This window comes from Giraffa tippelskirchi, chromosome 3, assembly GCF_054371585.1.
Source record: "Giraffa tippelskirchi isolate mGirTip1 chromosome 3, T2T-mGirTip1v1.2.pri, whole genome shotgun sequence".
In the NCBI taxonomy this organism is placed as follows: domain Eukaryota; kingdom Metazoa; phylum Chordata; class Mammalia; order Artiodactyla; family Giraffidae; genus Giraffa; species Giraffa tippelskirchi.
The window spans coordinates 9,638,021-9,659,265 of NC_137277.1; the positions used below are offsets into that span (position 1 = coordinate 9,638,021).

Sequence of the window (21,245 nt, forward strand, 5' to 3'; positions counted from 1 at the left end):
CCTCCACTACACTAACGTGGGTTCCTCATCACCAGGACAGGGTCACCAGACTTGACCAACACTTAGGCTTTGCAGCCCAGCCTGTCTTTAAAGAAACAGTCACAATATGAAAAATTTTATTTTTGTGTCATAAGAGTTCTCATCTACAAGAATCATACCAAATCTATGAGAAATAAACCCTAAAATTGTGAAATCTCTGCTTAAAGCTACAAAAGAAGACAAGTTTTCAACAAACATACCAGCTGAGAGTCCCTGCTAGATACTGGGTCTGGTAAGCAATCACACACCACCTGGCCCCAGGGAGACAGGTTTCCAACCTATCTCCATTTCCTTCTTGTTGTTCAGAGGCTCATCCTCCCCAGCCATCAAGACCACCTCTTCCAGGAAGAACTCCCTCAGTTCACACAAAAGAACCATCACTAAAGGCCTTCTTCATCCATACGGTCTCCTCTGAACATGTGTGAATCATGAAGTTTACCACCTGGTTGGACACTGTCCTGTTTGCAGGGGGGTTTCTGTCCATGAAATGAAGCTCTTGCCTTCCAGTAAAATATAAACATTCTCACAGCACTCTGCACAGTCCTAAGGGCTATATCCCCCTTTCTGAGGTAACATCAAAATAGGCACATGTACCCTCCAGGAATTTAAAGGTCCCAGTAGGTGGATCCTGACATCACTTCCTGTGCACGACTCAGTCATAAGGCACAGGCTCGCTGTGGCGTGTCCTGAACCCACCAGCTACAACTGAGCAACAGAGGATCCACCGCTAGGGCTGAATTTGCAATGTGTAAACTGGCAAAGACCTCAACGTGCCTCCAGGCCAGACTCGCTGGCAGCAAAGCCTACACCACAGTCAATTCTCTGCACAAACAGTATGATCCGAGGAAGCAAGGAGACAAGAAGTGACAGGGAAAAGCTACCGACAGGAAGTCTGCAGTGTAGCCCGCCTCATATCTACAGACAAATCTCAAGTAAATAGCCCCATAATCAAGTTTATGAAATCACAGCGATGATTGGAGAAAAAGACTGGGCACACAGTAGTAATCTCAGGAAATCTACCAACAGAGAAAATAAAAGCTTTAAAAAGTTACTGTCTCAGACTCATAATCCAACAATCTTTGGGGGAAAATAACGGTTACCACCCATAAACTAGGTGTTCTATTACTTACTATAGAAGATACAGAGGCAGTAAGACACGGGTTTAGCCCCCAAAGAGCTCCCATGTTACTGTTCCTTTTAAAGAAAAAGAATCAAGCAGCAGTAAGTGCCAATGGTACACTGGTGACAGGTGCTGTGGGGTCAGCAACAGCAAAGCCAGCAGCCAGGTTGTCCCAGGAGGCCTCACGGGAGAGGGCACACGAGGCTGGAGACAAAGGACAAACGGGGATACAGAACCAACTGGAAACTCCTGGAAAAGCTGCAATAGTCAGAAATGGTGTCCTCTGAGTCTGGCCTGAAGACATCTGACCGGTGTCTGGGTGTCCTTTGAGTCTGGCCTGAAGACAACATCTGACTGTTGTTGGACAGGCGGTGAGGTAGAGTCACAGGGGGTGTGGGGGCACCAGGAGAGAGGGATGGGCAGCATTCCTGGGGTGACCAGGGAGAAGTGACAGGGACACAAGGCAGTGAAACTTCAGCTCAGGAGTGGGGGCACAGAACTAAGTATCTTCTGCCCCCTGACAGCTCAGAGCTTCCACGGCCACCCACTTGCGGTTAATTCCACAGACAACTCCTGAGAGGCAATGAATCAGTGTCTTTCAATTCATCAACATCACAAACTTGCTAAGCCTACGCATCCCCAAGCCCCACATCCTCTGGGCAAAGGCCCCAGGCCAGCGGAGTCCTTGGTATCTAAACACTCCCACCTCCCCAGCTTCTGAATCACAAGAAACTCAAGCATGGAGTTTCAACCATTCTACTCCATTCCTTTTGCTTTAAAGTGCTAAGTTACTCTTCAGTAAAAGCTAGGAGCATAAAAGCTTCTTCAAAGTAGCGAAGACTGCCTTCTGTTCCTGCTCTGAGAAGGGCCGGAAGCAGTTGAGAGGGTAGCAGTTCCTAACTCTAACCTCAGACTAGAAAAAGCTGGCTCCTGGTGCCAGACATCAACCCTTCTCAGAGCTGCCCGAGGTCCAGAGAAGGTTTTCGAGGTTTGAGAGAAGCCTGAGAGGAGCTGGAGGCACTGACCCAGGCCCCCACTCTCCGGGTCCCAGCAGCCCTGAGTCCACTCACAGGCAGCAAAGCTGGGGCGGGCAGGCAGCCCGACTTCCAGATGGGGGCCTGCTCCCAGCCCCAGCACGGGAACTCATCCCTGCGGGGGCTACTCTCGAGTCCTCTCCCTCCTGCCTTGGCAGAGGGCGCAGCAGAGCGGGAGGAGACTGCAGGGGGAGGAAGGAGGGGAGGAGGCAGGAGGCAGGCACCTCTGCCCGTGGAGACCCAGGGTGCCTCTGTGCCCCTCCACTGCCAGCTCTGGGAGGCGAGCTGACCCAAGAGAGGGCATGGGCCTCCTCCGTCTAATACAAACAGATCCTCATTCTATTCTACCCCCAAAGACCAGCAAATTCCCTGCAAGCTAGCATGATTATTATGGCTGGAGAAAGCCACCAAGAAAACAAGAACGATCTGAGCACAGGCAGGAGGACCCCAGTGGGGGAAGGCGGTCCTCAGTTTGCACATCGGTTTCTAAAAATACTATTTACATGACCAACAAGAGTTTTACAGGAAGGGTGACGGATAAAGCGATATTAAAGTTCACATGGAAAATGCATATGTGAATAGCACAGGCAACTACAAAGAGGAAGAAGGGCAATGTGAAAGAGCTGCTGACAGAGACTAAAGTGAGGTGAAGTGAAAGTCGCTCAGTCGTGTCCAACTCTTTGCAACCCCATGGATTATACAGTCCATGGAATTCTCCAGGCCAGAATACTGGAGTGGGTAGCCTTTCCCTCCTCCAGGGGATCTTCCCAACCCAGGGATTGAACTCAGGTCTCCTGTATCGCAGGCAGATTCTTTACCAGCTGAGCCACTTAAAGTGAGGTGTCAATAATCTGAACTTCCAGCAATAGAGAAGGAAAACAACAGAAAAGAAACTCAAGAAATACTGAAACACTTCAAGTCATGAAGTCTCATAAAGAAAGTATTTTTAAAAGATACAAAAATTTAAAGAAAAATAGGATTATTCAGTCAATGGTGGTAGGGCAATTAGCTACCCATTTGAGGGAAAGCTAAACTGAATGCCTACTTCATTTATATCGGAATAAATTCTAGCTGAATCAAAGATTTTAATATAGAAAAAGAAACCACAGAAATTCTAGAATAAAGCATAGATTAATATGGTCATAATCTCAGAGAATCTGTTCAATTTGCTATAATAAAATGACAGGCTTCAGAATGGAAAATAAAGTTCTATGAGCTAGAAGGTAAACAACCAGGACAACAAATGTACAAAATCTATGCCAGAGGGCCAACCTCTTTTCACAAGGAGAGCACCATACAGAGCAGTAAGACAAAGAGACACGAGCCGTGAAGGACGTAAAAGGCAGACCCAGAAACATGATTCGCAGACAGGAAGGACGCTTCAACTCTCCAGTTAAAAGCAGGGACGCCACACCGCCTCCCGAGAGCCTGGCAGAAACCAGCGTCTGCCAAGGGCGTGAGGGCCCAGGCTCTGCTTCGGTAGCGCAGACGGCACAAACTTTGTGCAATATTTCTCAATTCAGCAACTGCATTTGAGAACTTACCCAACGGACATGCTCTCAAAAGTGCAAAAGTGAAGGCTACTTACACACAATTTGGTCGTTAAAAAGAGTGAGCTGGACACAGATGCCAGCACAGAAAGATCTCCCAGACATGGTACCACGAGAAGGAACAGGACACCACGCATGTGACACCGACGCTGGGAAATGGCACAGATCTGAGAAGGATGCGCTTGAAACTGTCAACAGGGACCCTCTTCAGAGACAAGAAGTGTGGACAGGGAATGAATGGAGGCAGTGATGCCGCACTTTATACCTTTCTCTTTATCTGGATCCAAAACTAAGGCAAAATTTTACACTGAAATCTGTATTCAGAAAAGAATATGGAAATGTCACCAGCCAATTACCCCAAAACATCTGCTCAGCTTACGCCTAAGTATTTCTTTTGTGGGAGGAACATACTTGGAGTCCTGTCATATATAATGCACGTGAAATTCCTGGGGGGAACTATACCATCATGCTGTGTTGTCTATGTAGGATTCCACTGGATTTCTATGAATCAGAATCCTGAACTCTTAACAGAAGAGACAAAGAAGAGACTCAAGATGTCAGAAAGAGAGGAGATGCAGAAACAGTCACTAACTTGGAAAAGAAATGTGCTGCACTTTTCTAGGTCAGAAGTTAAGCTTTCATGATTTCTCCGTATGGTAGGAAGGAAGACCATACAAAAGTCAAGAAATTATCTTCAGAAGAAGGGAAGGCAGTGGCGGGGCGAGTCCTGACCATGAGCAGAGCTGAGGGCAACAAGCCTGACTTCTGTGTCCATTCTCCCTGGTGTGCCACACCCAGCACAGGCTCAGGAGGAGGACGCGTGGGTCCCGAGAGCAGCGAGCGCTGCCCAACGCCAGCCCCGGGGGAGGCCCACGTGCCCTGGGAGCCAGGGCCCCACAAGCCTGTGGCCCCTCTGCACTAGTGACAGTCCCAGCTGCAAGGTGAACCCATCTGAATCCCCATGAGCGGAAGCTCTTCACAAGGTAACAGGAGAAGACAGAAGCTGTTACAAGAATCTTTCTAAAAAGGAAATCTCAACTTGGCTTCAGCAAACAGAGAAGCAAAGCCAAGAACAATGTAAGTTCAGTAAAAATGCCTTTGGAAGGCTGTCAAAATGCAAGGGAAAAGTGAGAAATGGATACCATATAAAATGTGCAGAAGGTCTAGCCCTCTACTTTTAAGGTAACCAACAGCAAACTATATGTAGGTCCAGTCAGCCCCTCCCCACCACCACCACCAACACACTCAGCGAATCTTCCAGAGCCACGGGGAGGGCTGGGCGGCAAGGTCCTGATGTCTCCTGTCCAGATCTACCGCATCTCCCCTGCCCTCGGCTCTGCAGCCCACTCTACAGGCTGGGGGCTGCTAAAGCCCCAGTCCTGTGTCCTGCCAAGACCACATTCCCTGCCTGTTCTTTCCACAATGCTGGCTCCTCAGACAACTTTACCCGCTGCCCTCCATATCCCACCTGCCTCCTGGACGCTGGGTCCTGACCACCGACAGCCAGCCCTATGCTTTTATTGTTCCACAGCAAAGAGAACTTGGGAGGCTGTGGAAAGCCTCACATGACAGATAAAGGTCCACTCTTTTCAGAGCAGAACCTGAGCCTCATTTCTTCAACCTCCTTCATTAAGAAGAAAGGGGAGTCCTGACCCTCTGTTCAGCGCTGCAGGCACTCACGCTGGTGTGCTCCACAGACAGCCTATGAAATCCAGACCAGAGCCTATGAATCCAGACCAGAGAGAGGCCCCTTCAAAACTGGTCCTGGCAGATGGTGATGCAGGTCTGCTGAGATCTGTGCTTCGTACAATGCCAAGAGCTCTTGCTTAAAAATAAAGATGTAACCATTTTTGGTTCCGCAAAATACAAACTCAACCTGTGAGGAAGGGAGTGGGGAGTATCTACGGGATGTGCACTTATAGCACCTCTGCTTTCCGGATTAAAACTCCCCTCAGCCTCAGCAACCTGCCCAATGTGAGGCTGGAACAATGGCAAGGACCACATTGAGAGGGTGGGATAAGGGGTAAGTTACCACCAGACACAGTATTTTAGATGCAACCTGAAAATCCAGTGTCCTAAGGGAGAGACACTACTTAATTCCATTCTAGTCGGTATCTTTTCCTACAAGTAATACTAACTTATACACACATAAGATCCACGGCCTAAAATCTTTTTTCACTTCCATTATTTGAACTTGACAACAAAGCCCAATTGTGAACTCTGCACACTTCCTGACAATGTATGAGGTGTTACCTCCAATTTAGAGATGAGGTAAGATTCAATGAGTATAAATAATCCAGGAACAAACCAAGTCCAACTCAAACTCACTGGCTGAGCCGTCAGCTCTTTATTTTCTCTCCCCGGAATAATCGTGCCACGTCAGCTCAGCACTCACTGCGCATCTGCACATGCCAGCCAGCGCTGGGGTTGGGATTTAAAGAGCTCAGCCCTGCCCTGCGTGGAACGGACAGGCCAGCAGGGGAGGCAGGCGAGCCCTCAGCAGCGCCCCGTGGCCAGGCTGCTCAGGACTCGGATAAGCCTCGGAGCCTGGACTTGAGGACGGACACAGATGCAGAGAGGGGAGGAGGCCGCGGTGGCTGAGTGCCTGGGGACAGTGAGCAGAGCTTTGGTCAGGGCCTGGGGCACCCGGCAGAGAGCCTGAGCTGTGCCAGTGAGGGTCTCATGTCCCCCTCAGCAGGGAGCTGGGATCCGAGTCCAGAGAGAAGGTTCAAAGGCAAACCAGGGGGGGGTCAAACGTTCAAAAGGTAATAGCTAAAAACAGCCTCAGGCGGCTAAGAAAACAGAGCTCAATTCAGTATAATGGTTAAGTCTCACACACCTGCATAACTGGACACTATCCTTACACACACGTGCATAATAGGACACTGGTTAAGCCTCACTTACACGCACCTGCATAACTAGAGTGGAACTTGATGAGCGTAAGTAAGAGGGAAGGACAGAGGCAAAGCCATGTCTGTAACTGAAGGACTGCAGACTCTCATGCAGCAGGTAAGAGCTGAGTTCTTTACAGACATTTTTTAAAACTTCATTCCCCTGTGTTGGGTGGCCCTTAGGGTGACAATCTAATCAATGCAGCTGTGGGAGACGCACACGCTGACACTTCACCCGCCCTCCTGGGATGCTGGGGACGGCCTGGGGAAGTCCATTTGCTCCCTTCACTTTCACATATGTCCAATGCCATTTCTGCCATCTCATCTCAGTACCCAGGGGCAACTATCTTAGCAACACTGCGCCCCCCAATGTCTCAAACAGACAACAAGATGAAACATTCCCGGGGCGGGGCGGGGGTGCTGAGGGAAATGGAGAACCACCCATTCTGAAGACTACTTTTTCAAAGCAAAGCTGCCCATCAATCCTATCTCTAAAAATTGATTTCTAAATGCCCTAGCCCTACTCCCATCCATGAATCAAGGGCACACACACTGAGCAGTTTATGTTGAATATTAAAGCCTCTAGGATGGCCAGAAGCCAACGGCATGGAACCCCTTGATTCTGACTTTAATGTGACTGTTAGCACCACCTCAGCGGGTCTGAAGCCAGGCCACCAAGAAGGAGCAGCGGCAAGCAAGAGGGAAGAACCAGCTCAGTGAGCAGCGGTCACCCTCTGCCCAGGCCGGGCCAGTGCACCCCTACCACCCCAGCATCATCCACCAGTGTCCTCCACTCTCACAAGGGTCCACTTTTGAGCTAGAGACCTTGGCTACCAGGGACACACCTTTCAGATACAAAACCTCCCATGAGGGCAGTTCAGCCCTGACGTAGAACTGCTTCACCGTCATCCCCTCCTCATATGCCAGGTGTTGTCACCACCAAACGCCCCTCTCTCCCATACGCTTTCACACACAGTATAGCTTTCCGAGCCACCCTGTGGGGTATGGTGCACAATACTGTCTGACACAAAGATGGAATGTCAAAATACACTTTATAGTGAACCAGATAAGGAAAAAGATATAAAGGACCCCTAAAGTTTATTATCACTTTCACAAAATCCATTTTGAAAAATAGCTTAATATTTATTTCTGACTTATTCATATCATCCAATACCAGCTACAAACCAGTATATATTTTGCTTTTTGTCTTAAAGGCACTAAAACATGGCCATCTGGGACTTTCCTGGTGGCCCAAGTGGATAAGAATCTGCCTGCCAATGCAGGAAACCTGGGTTGAATCCCTGGTCTGGGAAGATTCCACATGCTGCTGAGCATCTCAGCCCATGCACCACAACCACCGAAGCCTGCATGCTCTAGGGTCCTCCAGCCACAGCTAATGAGTTCCTGTATCGCAACTACTGAAGACTGTGCACTCCAGAGCCAGCAAGTCACAACTACCCAGCCTACGGGCTGCAACAACGGAAGTCCGCACACTTAAGAGCCTGTGCTCTGCAGCAAGAGCAGCCACCATGAGGAGAAGCCCGTGTACCCATACTAGAGCGCAGCCCCCGCCTGCTGCGACTAGAGAAAGCCCGTGTGCAGCAACGAAGACGCAGGGCAGCCATAAATAAATAAATAAAACGTGGCAGTGTGTACATGTCAAAAAAAAAAATCAAAAACAAAACAAACAAAAAAATACATGGCTATCTGATGAAAGTCTCACAATAAAACATACACAGATCCACACACAAAACTTCAAGACATTTGAGAGCCCTGAGCTAGGGTGCTTTAAAGCCAGTTTTTCTGCAAAAGCTTCTGGGATTTAGAATCCAGAATTTGTCACCCCTTTACTCATAGCTTCATTGTTTACAGTGTGGGTAAGGAGAAGGCAAAAGAAGTTCCCCAGACTCTGCAAGGCTTCAGTTGTTACCTAATACCAAAAGAGGAAGATCAAACAAGTACGGATATTCCCTCTGTTACATTTTTATTTAATAAAAATGGTTGTTGTTCATCCTCAACCTCACGGTTATTACGCATCCTCAGGTTACTTTCAAACCTGGTCTCTAACATCTTTCCTTTTTTAGTGTCACACTCACTCTGGTGTACATGCAACTTTCAGCGCTTCGAAGACTGTTACTCAGACTCAGGAAGTCAGACACCATCGCCAAGGAGGACGGCAAATGCCACCAAGACACACCCAGGGTGGATCCCCAACGAAAGGCAGAGTGGGGGTGGGGGCTGGGGGACACTTTCAGTTTAAAAACACAGTCTCTCTCTCTCTCTCACACACACAAGCAAGAGCCTTTCAGTTGGTACTCCTCAAGGGGCTGTAAAACTGGCGTCACACAACACACGTCGTCACATGTTGATCAGAAGAGATACCTAAACCTCACCCCATACACCCAGGCCAGGACGGGGACTCACCATCCTCGTGTTCGGTTTTAAGGACCATCTTGTCTGTCACAGCAGGACCCTGAAGGCTGCTGGGGTTTGTACTTCAAAGGAGAGCTCAGAGTGCGACTCAGTGGGAGGCAGGGCCGGGTGGGGCGGGAGTACCTGTGGGCCGTCCAACACTGGGACAGCTCAGGGCTGCTTCCTGGACTGAAGGGGAACTCCCTGGCCGTACTCCTGGACCAATCAGCCTCCATCTACAGAGGCGTCACTCCCAGTTCATGGCAACCACCCAGTTCCTGAAGTCAAGCTCAAGGAGCACCCTAGAGGTTAACTACCTCCTCCCTGGAAGCAGTCTGAGGCTGGAGTCCAGTGAGGAACAGCAGCACTTCTGGTCTCAGACTCACCCAAAGCAACAGACAGAGCTGGCGTTTCTCTCTTCACTTCCCAAGTACTTCCTTAGGACAAAATCACTTAAAAACCCCGGGGTTGTCTCGCAGTGAGATAACAGCGCATTTCCCAAGAGCATGACTAAGAGATCATAATCATTACAGTATGTTATGAGGTCATGGGATAAAAATAGGAGGCAGATTTTAGAGGCAAAAAAAAAAACCCTCCCCAAAACAACTAAGGGCATCATTCCCATATAAGTTCAATTTCATCCCCATTCTATGTTCTAATATATTGCACCAAACTGTTCTTTTCTGCATACTGTTAATATATTCACGACACATGTTTATTGTTGAAATTAGATTATAGCAGTGGGGGGGGGTCCCTTAATCCTATCACTCAGGGATAACCACTGATGACATTTCAGTATATATTCTTAATATTCGTCCAGATTTTTGTTTTCTATATTATATTCTCATTCTCTCTCTTTTACATATTTAACTCTTTATATATATATATATATATATATCAATATATCTCTCATTGCTGCTTAGTCGCTTCAGTCGTGTCCGACTCTGTGTGACCCCATAGACGGCAGCCCACCAGGCTCCTCTGTCCATGGGATTCTCCAGGCAAGAATACTGGAGTGGGGTGCCATTACCTTCTCCGTATCTCTCATTACAGCTGCCATATTTACTACATATAATAACCACATATACTATACAATATATGAAATATATTTATCCTTCTCTTAAGATATATTCACCTCAAGAGGTAAGTATACAGATGGTCCCTGACTTTCAATGATTGACTTTTTTGTGTGGCCGTGCTGTGGGGCACGAGGGATCTTAGTTCCCCAACCAGGGATCAAGCCCGGGCCGCAAGCCACCAGACTGCCCAGGAAGTCTCACAAAGGTTGACTTACGACTTTTGGATTTTATTATGGCATGAAAGTGATACACCGTCAGCAGAAACCACACTCTGAATGTTGCTCTTTCCTGGGTTAGCAGTACGTGGTCCGGTCCTCTCCTGTGTTGCTGGGCAGTAGCAGTGAGCACAGCCCCCAGTCAGCACGCCGTCACGAAGGGGAACAATGACACACTTACAGCCACCCTGGACGCAGATGACTGTTCTGTTTCTCCTGTGTCGGTGTAGTGATCAAGTCACTACAGGAGACAGTCAACACAGGCTGCGCGTTAGATGACTCGGCCCCACTGCAGGCTATTTTACTGTTCTGAGCACAGCTAAGGCAGGCTGTGCTAAGCTGTGCTGCTCAGTTTGGGTGTATTACATACATGCTGACCTATGACATTTTCAACTTATGATGTGTTTATCAGGATGTAACCTGAAAGAAAGCTTCCATGAATATTCACACAATGCTCTGGGGAAAGTCTTTTTCTCAGCATAATACCCACATTAGTCGCAATCCCAAGGAGACAGACACACACTCAAGAGTGGGAGTGTGGACAGAAGAGAGGATGGTCTAGAAAAGTGAGGGCAGGGTCTGGGGAGACCACAGTGACCACACAAATCCCAAGACCAGGAGCCATCCCTGAAGTCCTCAGTCCCGTAATAACCATGGTGTTAAGACCCTCTTCCTGGGACCCTGGGAGCCTCTCCAGGCTCGTCTCTCACCCCCATGCCCGGTTTTTTTCTCTAAGCAAAAGACACACACATCACATAAAGCAAGTAGTACCTATGGTTTAAAACAGAAAACCACAGTTTCCTGCCCGACTCTCCCCCTCCCCCACCTAAAATCACGCTCCACAGATGTAGGTCTCGGCTATCTCTTCTGCTCATCACCTCCCTGTTTCGAAATAACTAGTTACACCACTTGTTCTCGAGTTTTCAACTCTAGATATCAACTGCCTGCCATCAAAGATGAAGACTCAGCTTCTACCCCCACACCACATCCATGTCTACACACATGCACACATCCCTTTGGTATAATTATGCAAACATTTTTGGTTAAATCAGTATTTAGAATTCCCATAAATGCTGCTCAAAACCTAGCTACATAATGTACTGTGATTAAAATAACCACATAATGGCATTAAGTGTCCTTTTTGTTTCTCTTCGCTCAGTGCCAAACTCTCTGCCATGCTATGAAACCGTCAACATGGTCAAGCTTTAAGACAGCCTCCAGAAACCTCCACGCTTCTGCTCAGCCTGGTCTCATGGTTCTGAGGCCCAAGCTCTGGGTATCACCCTGTGCACGCCCTCCCTGTTTCCCGGCCACTGGTCCTGAGTCTTTGATTCTATGTTTTCTTTTTTTTTTCTTTCTTGGGATTACTCCCTCATTTTGGTGGAGCACATCCTCTCACAACTAACAGAGAGAGGCTGTGAAGGGGTGGGTTTTCATCACTGGGGCTGTGAATTTTACATGTCTCTTCTCTTACACCTGACATTTTGGCTGGGTGCGGCACTCTAAGCGAAGTTCTATTTCCTCCGCGCGGTGGAGGCACTCCCTTACTGTTCCCTCTTCCTGTACTGCTGGTAGCAATGGTGCCACTCTGATTCCCAATATTTTGTATGTGACCCTTTCCCCTCTCAGGAAGCTTTCAGGACCTTCTCTCTACGCAGAGTGTTATGAAATTTCGTATGTTATGTTAGCCATCGGGTAGAACCTATGCCTGAAATCTTATACTCTAATAATTAAATTTGTCCTTTTTTTCCCCCCAGTTCTTGTTTTTTGACATTTTTATTAGCAACCGGACCTCTCTTGTGGATCCTTTAGTTATTCTTACCTATTCACTCCTACTTTTCCTCTTCTTTTTGAGCTGCTTTCTAGGAAATATTCTTTCAATGGACCAAATGTTTGTGTCCCCTCACACACAACGTGATGGTATTTGCAAATGGAGCCTCTGGGAGGTGATCGGGTCATGAGGGTGGAGCCACCTGAATGGGATTAGTGCCCTTATATGAAGAGGCCAGAGAGTTGGCTAGCTCTCCTTCTGTCATGTGAGGACACAGCAGGAGTGTAGCTCTCTTTAAATCAGGAAGGAGGCCCTCACCAAGAACCCAATCCCGCCAGCACTGAGATGGTAGACTTTCAGCCTCTACAAAACTGTGAGAAACAAACACCTGTTGTTTAAGCCACCCACCCTGTGCTACTTTGTTACAACAGCCTGAACTAAAATAATTCTCTGCTTTATCTTCCAATCTTTCTACTTGAATGTTCTATTTCTGAGATTTGTTGTTTGGTCACTAAATCATGGTAGACTCTTTGCCACTCCATGGACTGTAGCCTGCCAGGCTTCACTGTCCATGGGATTCTCCAGGCCAAAATACTGGAGTGGGTTGCCATTTCCTTCTCTAGGGGTTTTTCTGGACCCAGGGACTGAATCTGCATCTCCTGAATTGCAGGCAGATTCTTTACCACTGAGCCATCTGGGAAGCCTATTTCTTTTATTTTTAATCTGCAAGAACTCACTCTTAATTTCTGAATGTATCTTTTTGATAGCATCCTATTCTTATTTCATTAATATAATTTAATGAGACTCTTAAGTATACAGTTTTAAAGTTTTCTTCTGTATCTTCCATGACCTGTTTCCTCAAATTTCTTTTCTTCTGTTTACTTTGTGTTCTATTCATGTTCAAGGATTTTCCTTAAATGTCTAGTGAACAGAGGCTAATTTCTTCATATTTAAGAGAGAGGCATTGACAATCTGATTAAAAACTCTGTGTAGTAGCTATGGCCTGTTGAGTGGTGAGTGTCTTTGTAAAATAATAAAGCAATTAACACGTAGAGACCCCACATGTAGGGCTCCGTAGGTTCTTGTCTTGAGCAGTGACTTTCTGAAAGACACGATCTCCAGTAAAGCTGGCCAGCAGCACCTGGGCAGGTAAGTAGAGACAGAAAGGGAAAGGAGCTCCTAAGTAAGTACACAGACTTTCACTCAGTCCCCTTACAGCCTGATCTCCACGCTTTACCAAAGGGAAAGAGAAATCGCCTTGCTACAGGAGATGGAAAAGCACTGGGTGACTTAACTGCCTGTCACGACTTCAGACCCACCCTCCGGTTTCTAGCGTCACTCCATTATCTCCAATATCAGAGGAATTTCTGAGATCTGAAGATACGTCATTTTGTTTCCTGATGACCTCTTTCTTTGCAGCTTAGATCTTTCCTGATAAGCTGCCAATAGGAAGGGTTTGGAGAACACAATCATGCAAGTGTCCAAAAACCCACAGAAGTGTATCTGTAAGGTGACGTAGAAAGTGGCAAAGACCTCGGCCTTCTACACACAGAAACCCACAGTTGCCTAGGAATACTGCAAAGCTCTTTTGAAAGAGTTACTTCTACTTCTTGGGCTTCCCTGGCGGCTCAGACAGTAGAGTCTGCCTGCAGTGCAGGAGACCTTGGTTTGATCCCTGGGTCAGGAAGATATCTTGGAGAAGGAAATGACAACCCACTCCAGTATTCTTGCCTAGAAAATCCCATGGATGAAAGAGCCTGGCAGGCTACACAGTCCATGGGGTCGCAAAGAGTTGGACACAACAGCGACTTCACTTTCTTTCTTTCTACTTCTTGGGTTCCCTGAAGAATATGGTGGATTCATACTGTTTTTCCTCACACACATGAACAGCATCAAACAGCAATGTACAAAAACAAAAAGACTTGAAAACAAAGAAAATACCAGGTATGTGTTGCAGAAAATGCAAATAAAAAAATTCCTGGATGCGCACTTAACTTGCACCTCACCACTGTTACCTGCCCATACTTTGTAAGGCAGAATTTTTAGCAGTTTTATCATCAACAGTAAAAATAAATTAGATATTTTTCAAAAGCCCTAAGACATGTCCTTTTACCCTTTGTCTTATTTACACAATCTGAATTTCAATTTTTTCCAAGAAGAGTCATTAACTTTTGCAAGAAAAAAGAGAAAGGTGTAATTCTTCAGAGTCTGATCTTAATTTCCATGTGAAGAAAATTCACTATCAATGCCACAGAATGCCATAAAACCGAGGGGGGAAAAAAAACATGTGGTTTTGAGTTTCTATACAATTTTCCTTGAGAAGGGGGTCGACACATCACCAGGTGCTCAGTGAGGACCCTCGTGCTGGGGGATCTGCACCTGGATCCAGTACTCCAGGAGCAGGTGAGGTCAGCCCTGTCCCTGAGAGAAGCTCGGGTAAATGATTAGCGCCCCCCAGTGGTGATGGAATGACGCCCCACAGGACTCACACCTATCGTCACCATCACACTCAGAAACGTGGTCCTGTGTGCTTTAGAAAACATGCGCTTGACCTACTCGTGATGCTAAACTGAAACGTCTTCCTCCACAAAGACACAGGAGCAACAGCATGACTCACAAATGAGAAAGCAGTGTACTGTATCTGATGCGGAGGAATTCCCCGGCAGTCCAGCGGTTAGAGCTCTGTGTGCTTCTACTGCAGGGGGTGGGTTCGACCTCTGGTTGGGGAACTAAGATCCCACATGCCTCATGAGGAAGCAAAAAAAAAAATTAAACTTGATATTGAGATAGACATTGAACTACATCTGAAAGCAGTTGCTACAGTTTTAAATGTCCTTTAAAATAAAGTCAAAATTACTAGATGTGATAAATTCAAACTGTGCTGCCCTCTGCTGGCTACTTGAGAAGATTGTTAAAAGGTTTACAATGAGCCATTACCTTCTGAAGGTGTACAGAAGAAAGCCATGTTCCACCTAGAATGCAGGGCGTGCTCTGGTGATATTCCACTGTTCTCATTTCCTGAAAGGTTTTCGTTATATGAAAACTGGTTTGCCACTGTGATTAATTTATGGGAACAGGTGATGGCCAATGGGAATTCATGTTACACAGGCAGACACAGACAACAAACAATATTCACGATAAATAATAAATTAACTAGCACGCTAGAAAGTAGCAGGTGCAATGGGGGAAAGAAGAATCCAGGAGTGTGTGCATGGGGTGCAGTAATTATTAAAGTACTAAACACAGGGCTTCCCTGGTGGCTCAGTGGTAAAGAATCCACCTGCCAATGCAGGAGACACGGGTTCCATCCCTGACTCGGGATTGGGAAGATCCAACATGCACTCAGATCCCACATGAGCAACTAAGCCCATGTGCCACAATTATTAAGTCTGGGCTCTAGAGACCGGGAACGGCTACTACTGAGCCCAGGCACTGCAGCTACTGAAGCCCGAGCACCGTAGAGCCTGTGCATTGCAACACGAGAAGCCACTGCAAGAAGCTGCCCTCGCATTGCAACAAAGAGTTGCCACTCGCCGCAACTAGAGAGAAAAGCCTGTGCAGCAACGCAGACCCGATACAGCCACATAAAAAAAGTATTAAACGTGGCGGTCAGAACAGGCATCACAGAGGTGAAGTCTGAACCTCTGTGACTCCCCCAACCCAAAGCAAAAACACTGGACACAGGCTTTTCAGGTCCAAAATTCTGCAGTGTGTGAGGTGCATTTATATTCTCCTCTGAAGCTCCTGCTTCCTGTTCCCCACCACATGGACTAATGAAATTAACCAGGCACTGTGTGCAGGATTAGATTCCCAAGGCTGTTTCCCCATGAACAGACCTGCGCTCAGGGACCTAGAGCCACTGTGGTGGCTGAACCTCCCACCTCCTGTGTCCTTAGGAGAAGTCTCATCCCCTGGTAACCTGAGGGTCTGCCCGCCATGTTCTAGCTGGTGTTCACAAAGCTGGTGCTCATTATTTGAAAAACATAAGTGCTAAGTTGTTGTTATTCAGTCACTAAGTTGTGTCTGACTCTTTGCGACCCCATGGACTCAGCGTGCCAGGCCTCCTCCCTGTCCCTCACTATTTCCCAGAGTTTGGCCAAGTTCACGTCCACTGAGTCAGTGATGCCATCCAACCGTTTCATCCTCTGCCCCTCTCTTCTCCTTTCGCTTTCAATCTTTCCCAGCATCAAGATCTTTTCCAATGAGTCAGCTTGTTCACATTAGGTGGCCAAAGTACTGGAGCTTCAGCATCAGTCCTTCCAAGGAGCATTCAAGGCTGAGTACTCTGCATTCCCTCAAAAAAGACTTGGGTCTCTACTGTGTGTTCAGTTTGAACTGTGCCGAGTGCCACGCTAGCTGGGTGCTGGGCTCCAGAGGTGATGAGAGCACAGGTCTCTGGAGGCCCTGGGTGGTGGCAGAGATCACCTGAAACCACCACCTGGGCTGCTCAGGACTAGGATGTGAGGGTCGGGTGCTCCAAGCTCTTGGAGAAAGAACACCAAAAATCAGTCCCTGGGGGCAGCAGGAAGAATGCGGAGTGAGCAGTCCAAAAAAGAAGAGTGACTTTTGAGAAAATCCACAATCTTAGTGGCATTACCTGGCATTTAGGAGAACAGGGGTGATTCAAATACTGCCTTAGGCTCACAACCTTGAAGAGAAAAGTAGAGGTGACCTTTATGGGTGAGTGGGCACTGTCTGGGAGAGGAAGGGCATTTTAGATATAGAACTGCCCAGCCCAAGAGGCCCTTCAAGACATGGTCCTGCCTGTCTGCCCCCATGTCTGCTGTCACCCCAACAGAGCCCCTCCACCCACAGAGACCTACCTGCATTTCTGTCATTTGCATAGCGATCATTCATCCTTCCAAGACTATGGGCCCCAAACTTAACTTCCCTCCACTGCACAAACCCTCAATCCAATTATCTTACTCTTCTTGAAAATGATTTTATACCCAAAGTCACAGAACGACATTTGTATTGGCGGGGCTGCACATTCTCTCCCCAGCCAGGAAATCCACCTGGAAAGAAGTCTGCAGGAAAGAGAGGCCTGAGAAATGCAGATTCAAAGATAAAACAATGCAGAATCGCAAACATGAACCAGGTTCATGGTGCTGCTGGACAGCCTGAGGTGTCACTCGGCCTGAAGGGACACGTGCTGCTGCACCACAGCCAATCAGGCAACCTTCAGAAGCTGCGTCAGTTTCCAGAGACACAGAGAGATTTTCACAAATACAGGATTACCTGGGCATCAAAACCACCCGCAGGAGACCAGGCGGCACCCCAACCACCACGGTCCCCCTTCCACGATGAAGGACGCTGAAGACACGTGAGAGCTGAGGAGCCACGTGACCACGGTTGCCAACACCAAGCCCAGGGGGCCCTCCCAGGGCAGTGTGCTCCCTCTGCCCGATGGACACACGCTCCGGGCACAGGGACCCCCGCAAAGAAGTCACCAACTGTGAATTCCCTTAACTCTGAGACTGCCTAAAAGACAGCCCCTCTTCACTGAGGTTAGTTTAAGGAGCACAAATATGAACCAGTAAGAAACTTTTCCTAAGGGCTGAGTTTAGGTCTTTGTATTTTTATCAAAGAACCGCTTATAAAATAAAGCATAAATATTAAATAATCATTCTGAGTTTTTCTAACACACAAAAGAGGATGATCTCATTGAAGACAGAACATACCATACTTACTGTCTCCCTGTGTTTAAATTATAGAAGGAGTACATGATTACTACATTCTGGGGTGGGGAGGAAGACGCAGAAAATATAAAATATAAAAATACTTTTTTTTTTTACTGCTTATATCACAAAGTAAAATTTAATATATGTTTTTCTGCAAGTTTTTTTTTTTTTTCCATAGAGATTTTCCTATGTCAGGGCATATAAATCTATCTCAATTTTTTAAATTGGTACATCCCACAGTAAAATTTGTATTAATGCTATACTTTGATTTTGTGCTGGTGACTCTCTCTTTCCAATACTCTGCCATCACAAGCTATGTGAAATCAACATTGTTTTTTATCTATCTTTCTGAACCTACAGAAAAGATTCAGAAACTGAATTCCAGAGTCGACCAGTATGGGCAGCTAATTTTTTATTTTGAAAAATTTTAGATCTGCAGAAAAACTGCATATACATGGACTTGCCATATGTCCTCCACCCAACTTCCCCTAACGTTACCATCTTATCAACACAATACTAATAAGCAGCCTGGTAAACCTACTGGAACCTCCTCAGTTTTCTCAGTATGGTGCTTTTCTTCTAGTCCAGGATGCAATCCAGGAGACCCCACTGCAGTTAGTCTCATCACGACCGTTCCCAGTCTCAGTGTTACGACCTTTTCACGTCACAGAGTATTGCTCTGTTGTTTTGTAAAATGTTCCCCAATTTGGATTTGCCTGCAGTTTTCTCCTGATGCAACTGAGGTTGTGTATTTTTGGCAAGAATTACACAGAAAGTGTGGAGAAGGAAATGGCAACCCACTCCAGTATTCTTGCCTGGGAAATCGCACAGACAGAGGAGCCTGGTGGGCTACAGTCTGTGGGGTCGCAAAGGAGTTGGACACGACTGAGCATCTAAATGACAACACCACCGAGAATGAGGCTGAGTTCTTGACGCCTGACCTCAGGGTCCGTGCTGCTGACTGGCCTTTTACTAGTGATGCTAACTAACCTCGAACACCTGGTAAAGGTGAGTCCACCAGGTTTTTGCTTTTGTGGCTGTTTGTCCCTCTGTGATTCCTAAAAATCTTGTTGGGAGATGCTCTGGGAGGATGTGGGTATCTGTTCCTTGCCATCTTTTATCATGCCCCAATTTTTGGGTCAGCGGCCACGTGCTTCTTCAAGTTGGCTCCTGTGTCTTCCAACTTGTCGCCATCATTCTCTGAGTACTTCTTCACTTCCTGCCATCACAAGACTTTCCAGGTAGGCTCACTTTTTATTTTTCCTTACCCAGCCCTGGAATCAACCATTTCCCCAAGGATCACAGGTTCCTTTTAATGGAGAATGGTATTTAGAAACCAAGCTCTGGGCATAGGATGTACTTTATAAACATTTTAAACTGGGACAGACATTACCAAGCTGCCTTCTGAAATCTGGCACAAAAGGCCCCCACCCAACACTAAGAGAATGTCCGCTTCTCCACAATCTCACCGATGCTCTTCAACATTCTGGTAATCTGCTGGCTGTTGTAGTTTACATTTCCCTGTCTATTAGGATTATTGGCTGTCTGTGTTTCTTCTCTGAATTGTTTATATCCTTTGTCCTATTTTCCTACTGTTGTTTGCCTTTTTACCGGTTTGCAGGGACTCTTCGTATGTTTTGGATAGCAATCTTTGCTTGTTAGTGCTGCAAATATTTTCTCCAACTATAATGCCTGTTTTACCTTTTTATGAAAGCTTTTGTCACACAAAAAAGAATATAAATAATATATTTATATATATTAAGTTCATTCATATGACGCTATGTCTGTCGATTGCTTTTTTATATGACTTCTAAGCTTCTGTGACCTGCTTAGGAAGTAGTGGTCCTTCCTCAATAAAATTAGAAAAATATTCACTTAAAAAATTACATATATGTGCATATATGCATATATTTATGCATTTATATTTGTCATTTTATGCTTAAAGAAATAAAACAAAAAACTCCAGATGGGTTACAGGTCAAAGTGTACATACATAAATGAGATACACTTCGGCCTAATGCACCTGGATTTGTTTTTGGTTTGATTTTTCAAGTGTAGAATGACAAAGGGAATCTAAATATTTTCTGGGTAATCAACTGTCGTCACCCCCTCTCCCCAGTGCTCTAAAATGTCACATGATCCCTACAAGGGAGTGACTGAGAGTGCAGGCGCAGGAGTCAGCCGCTTGGGTTACAGCCCTGGCTCCACTGCTCACTAGCTACTTGGTTACTCTCTCCGTGACGTCTAGTTTTCTCATCTATGACATGGAGAAAATCTTCCCACTTCATTGGGTTACTGTAACAATGCTTAAAATAATGAGGACACCTATTAAACACTTAATACACATTAGCTATTATCATAAACTAAATTTGGGTGCAAACATCAGTGTGTCTAGCCAGTGCTGTCCAAAAAACACATTATATGAGCCAAATATGCACTTTAAAATTTTCTAGCAGCCACAGTAAACAGGGGCTTTCCTGGTAGCTCAGCTGGTAAAGAATCCGCCTGCAATGTGGGAGACCTGGGTTCGATCCCTGGGTTGGGAAGATCCTCTGAAGAAGGGAATGACTACTCACTCCAGTATTCTGGCCTGGAGAATTCCATGGACTGTATAGTCCATGGGGTCACAAAGAGTCAGACACGACTGAGCGACTTTCACTTATACTTACTTACTTACACAGTAAACAACTAAAAGATAAATGATAAAAAATAACCTTAATAATAAGTTTTATTTAACCCAATGTATCTAAAACATTATCATTTCTACATATAATCAATATAATAAATATTCTGCCTTTTTTTTGTACTAAGGTTTCAAAATCCTGGATTTGTTTTACGCTTAGAACATACTTCAAGAACTCAATAGTGATTATCACGTGAGACAATGCAGGGCTAGACTGGTTCATGACTTAGTTGTATAATATATTGTCACAACAATATGACACATGTACCTGCAAGAAAAGTATTAAAAGAACTGAACAGCCATCCATGACTGAAAAAATCTTGACAAACTAGAAACAGGACGAATTTTTTTTTCAACATGATAAAAGGTATTTACAACTCACAGTAAATGTTATAGTTCGTGGGGAAATGCTGAAAGCTTTTCCCTTAAGATGGGGAAGAAATGAAGGGTGTCCACACTCAGCAACTTCACTGGTGCTGTACTGGAGGGTTTTCTAGCCCAATCTTCTCAGCCAGGAAGCCCCAGCAGAACTGGGCCCAGATGCTCTAGCCAATGAGACAGGGCAAGGAAAAGGGCACAGAGATCTTAAAGAAGGAAAAGAAAAAGGAAATGATTATCTCAAGAGTGGACTGACTACCCACACAGAAAAGGGGAAAACAACAACAACAACAAAAACATCTAAACTGTCAGAATCATTCACAGAGGTTAAGACTGCTGGTTACAAAGTCAACATATAAAAGCACAAATTAAATTGTTGTTTAGTCACGAAG

At 46.1% G+C, this 21,245-nt stretch overlaps 1 protein-coding gene and 1 long non-coding RNA gene across 12 annotated transcripts in view; one reads left to right on the forward strand and one right to left on the reverse strand.

The window, feature by feature from the left end:
* Positions 1–21,245, reverse strand: part of CYTH1 (cytohesin 1) — a 73,810-nt gene that overhangs the window by 29,559 nt on the left and 23,006 nt on the right. The window contains exon 1 of one of the 11 annotated variants that reach the window (XM_081575690.1): positions 9,059–9,143. The exons of the other annotated variants lie outside the window; for them this stretch is intronic. Within the exon in view, the coding sequence (XP_081431816.1) occupies positions 9,059–9,086 (28 nt within the window). The 5' untranslated portion in view covers positions 9,087–9,143. Of the gene's footprint in view, positions 1–9,058; positions 9,144–21,245 lie in introns of those variants that run through there. 11 annotated transcript variants of the gene reach the window in all.
* LOC145540679 (uncharacterized) lies at positions 11,675–18,916 on the forward strand. The gene is made up of 2 exons (XR_014078486.1): positions 11,675–13,892; positions 17,191–18,916. It is a non-coding gene; the product is annotated as an uncharacterized LOC145540679 (long non-coding RNA).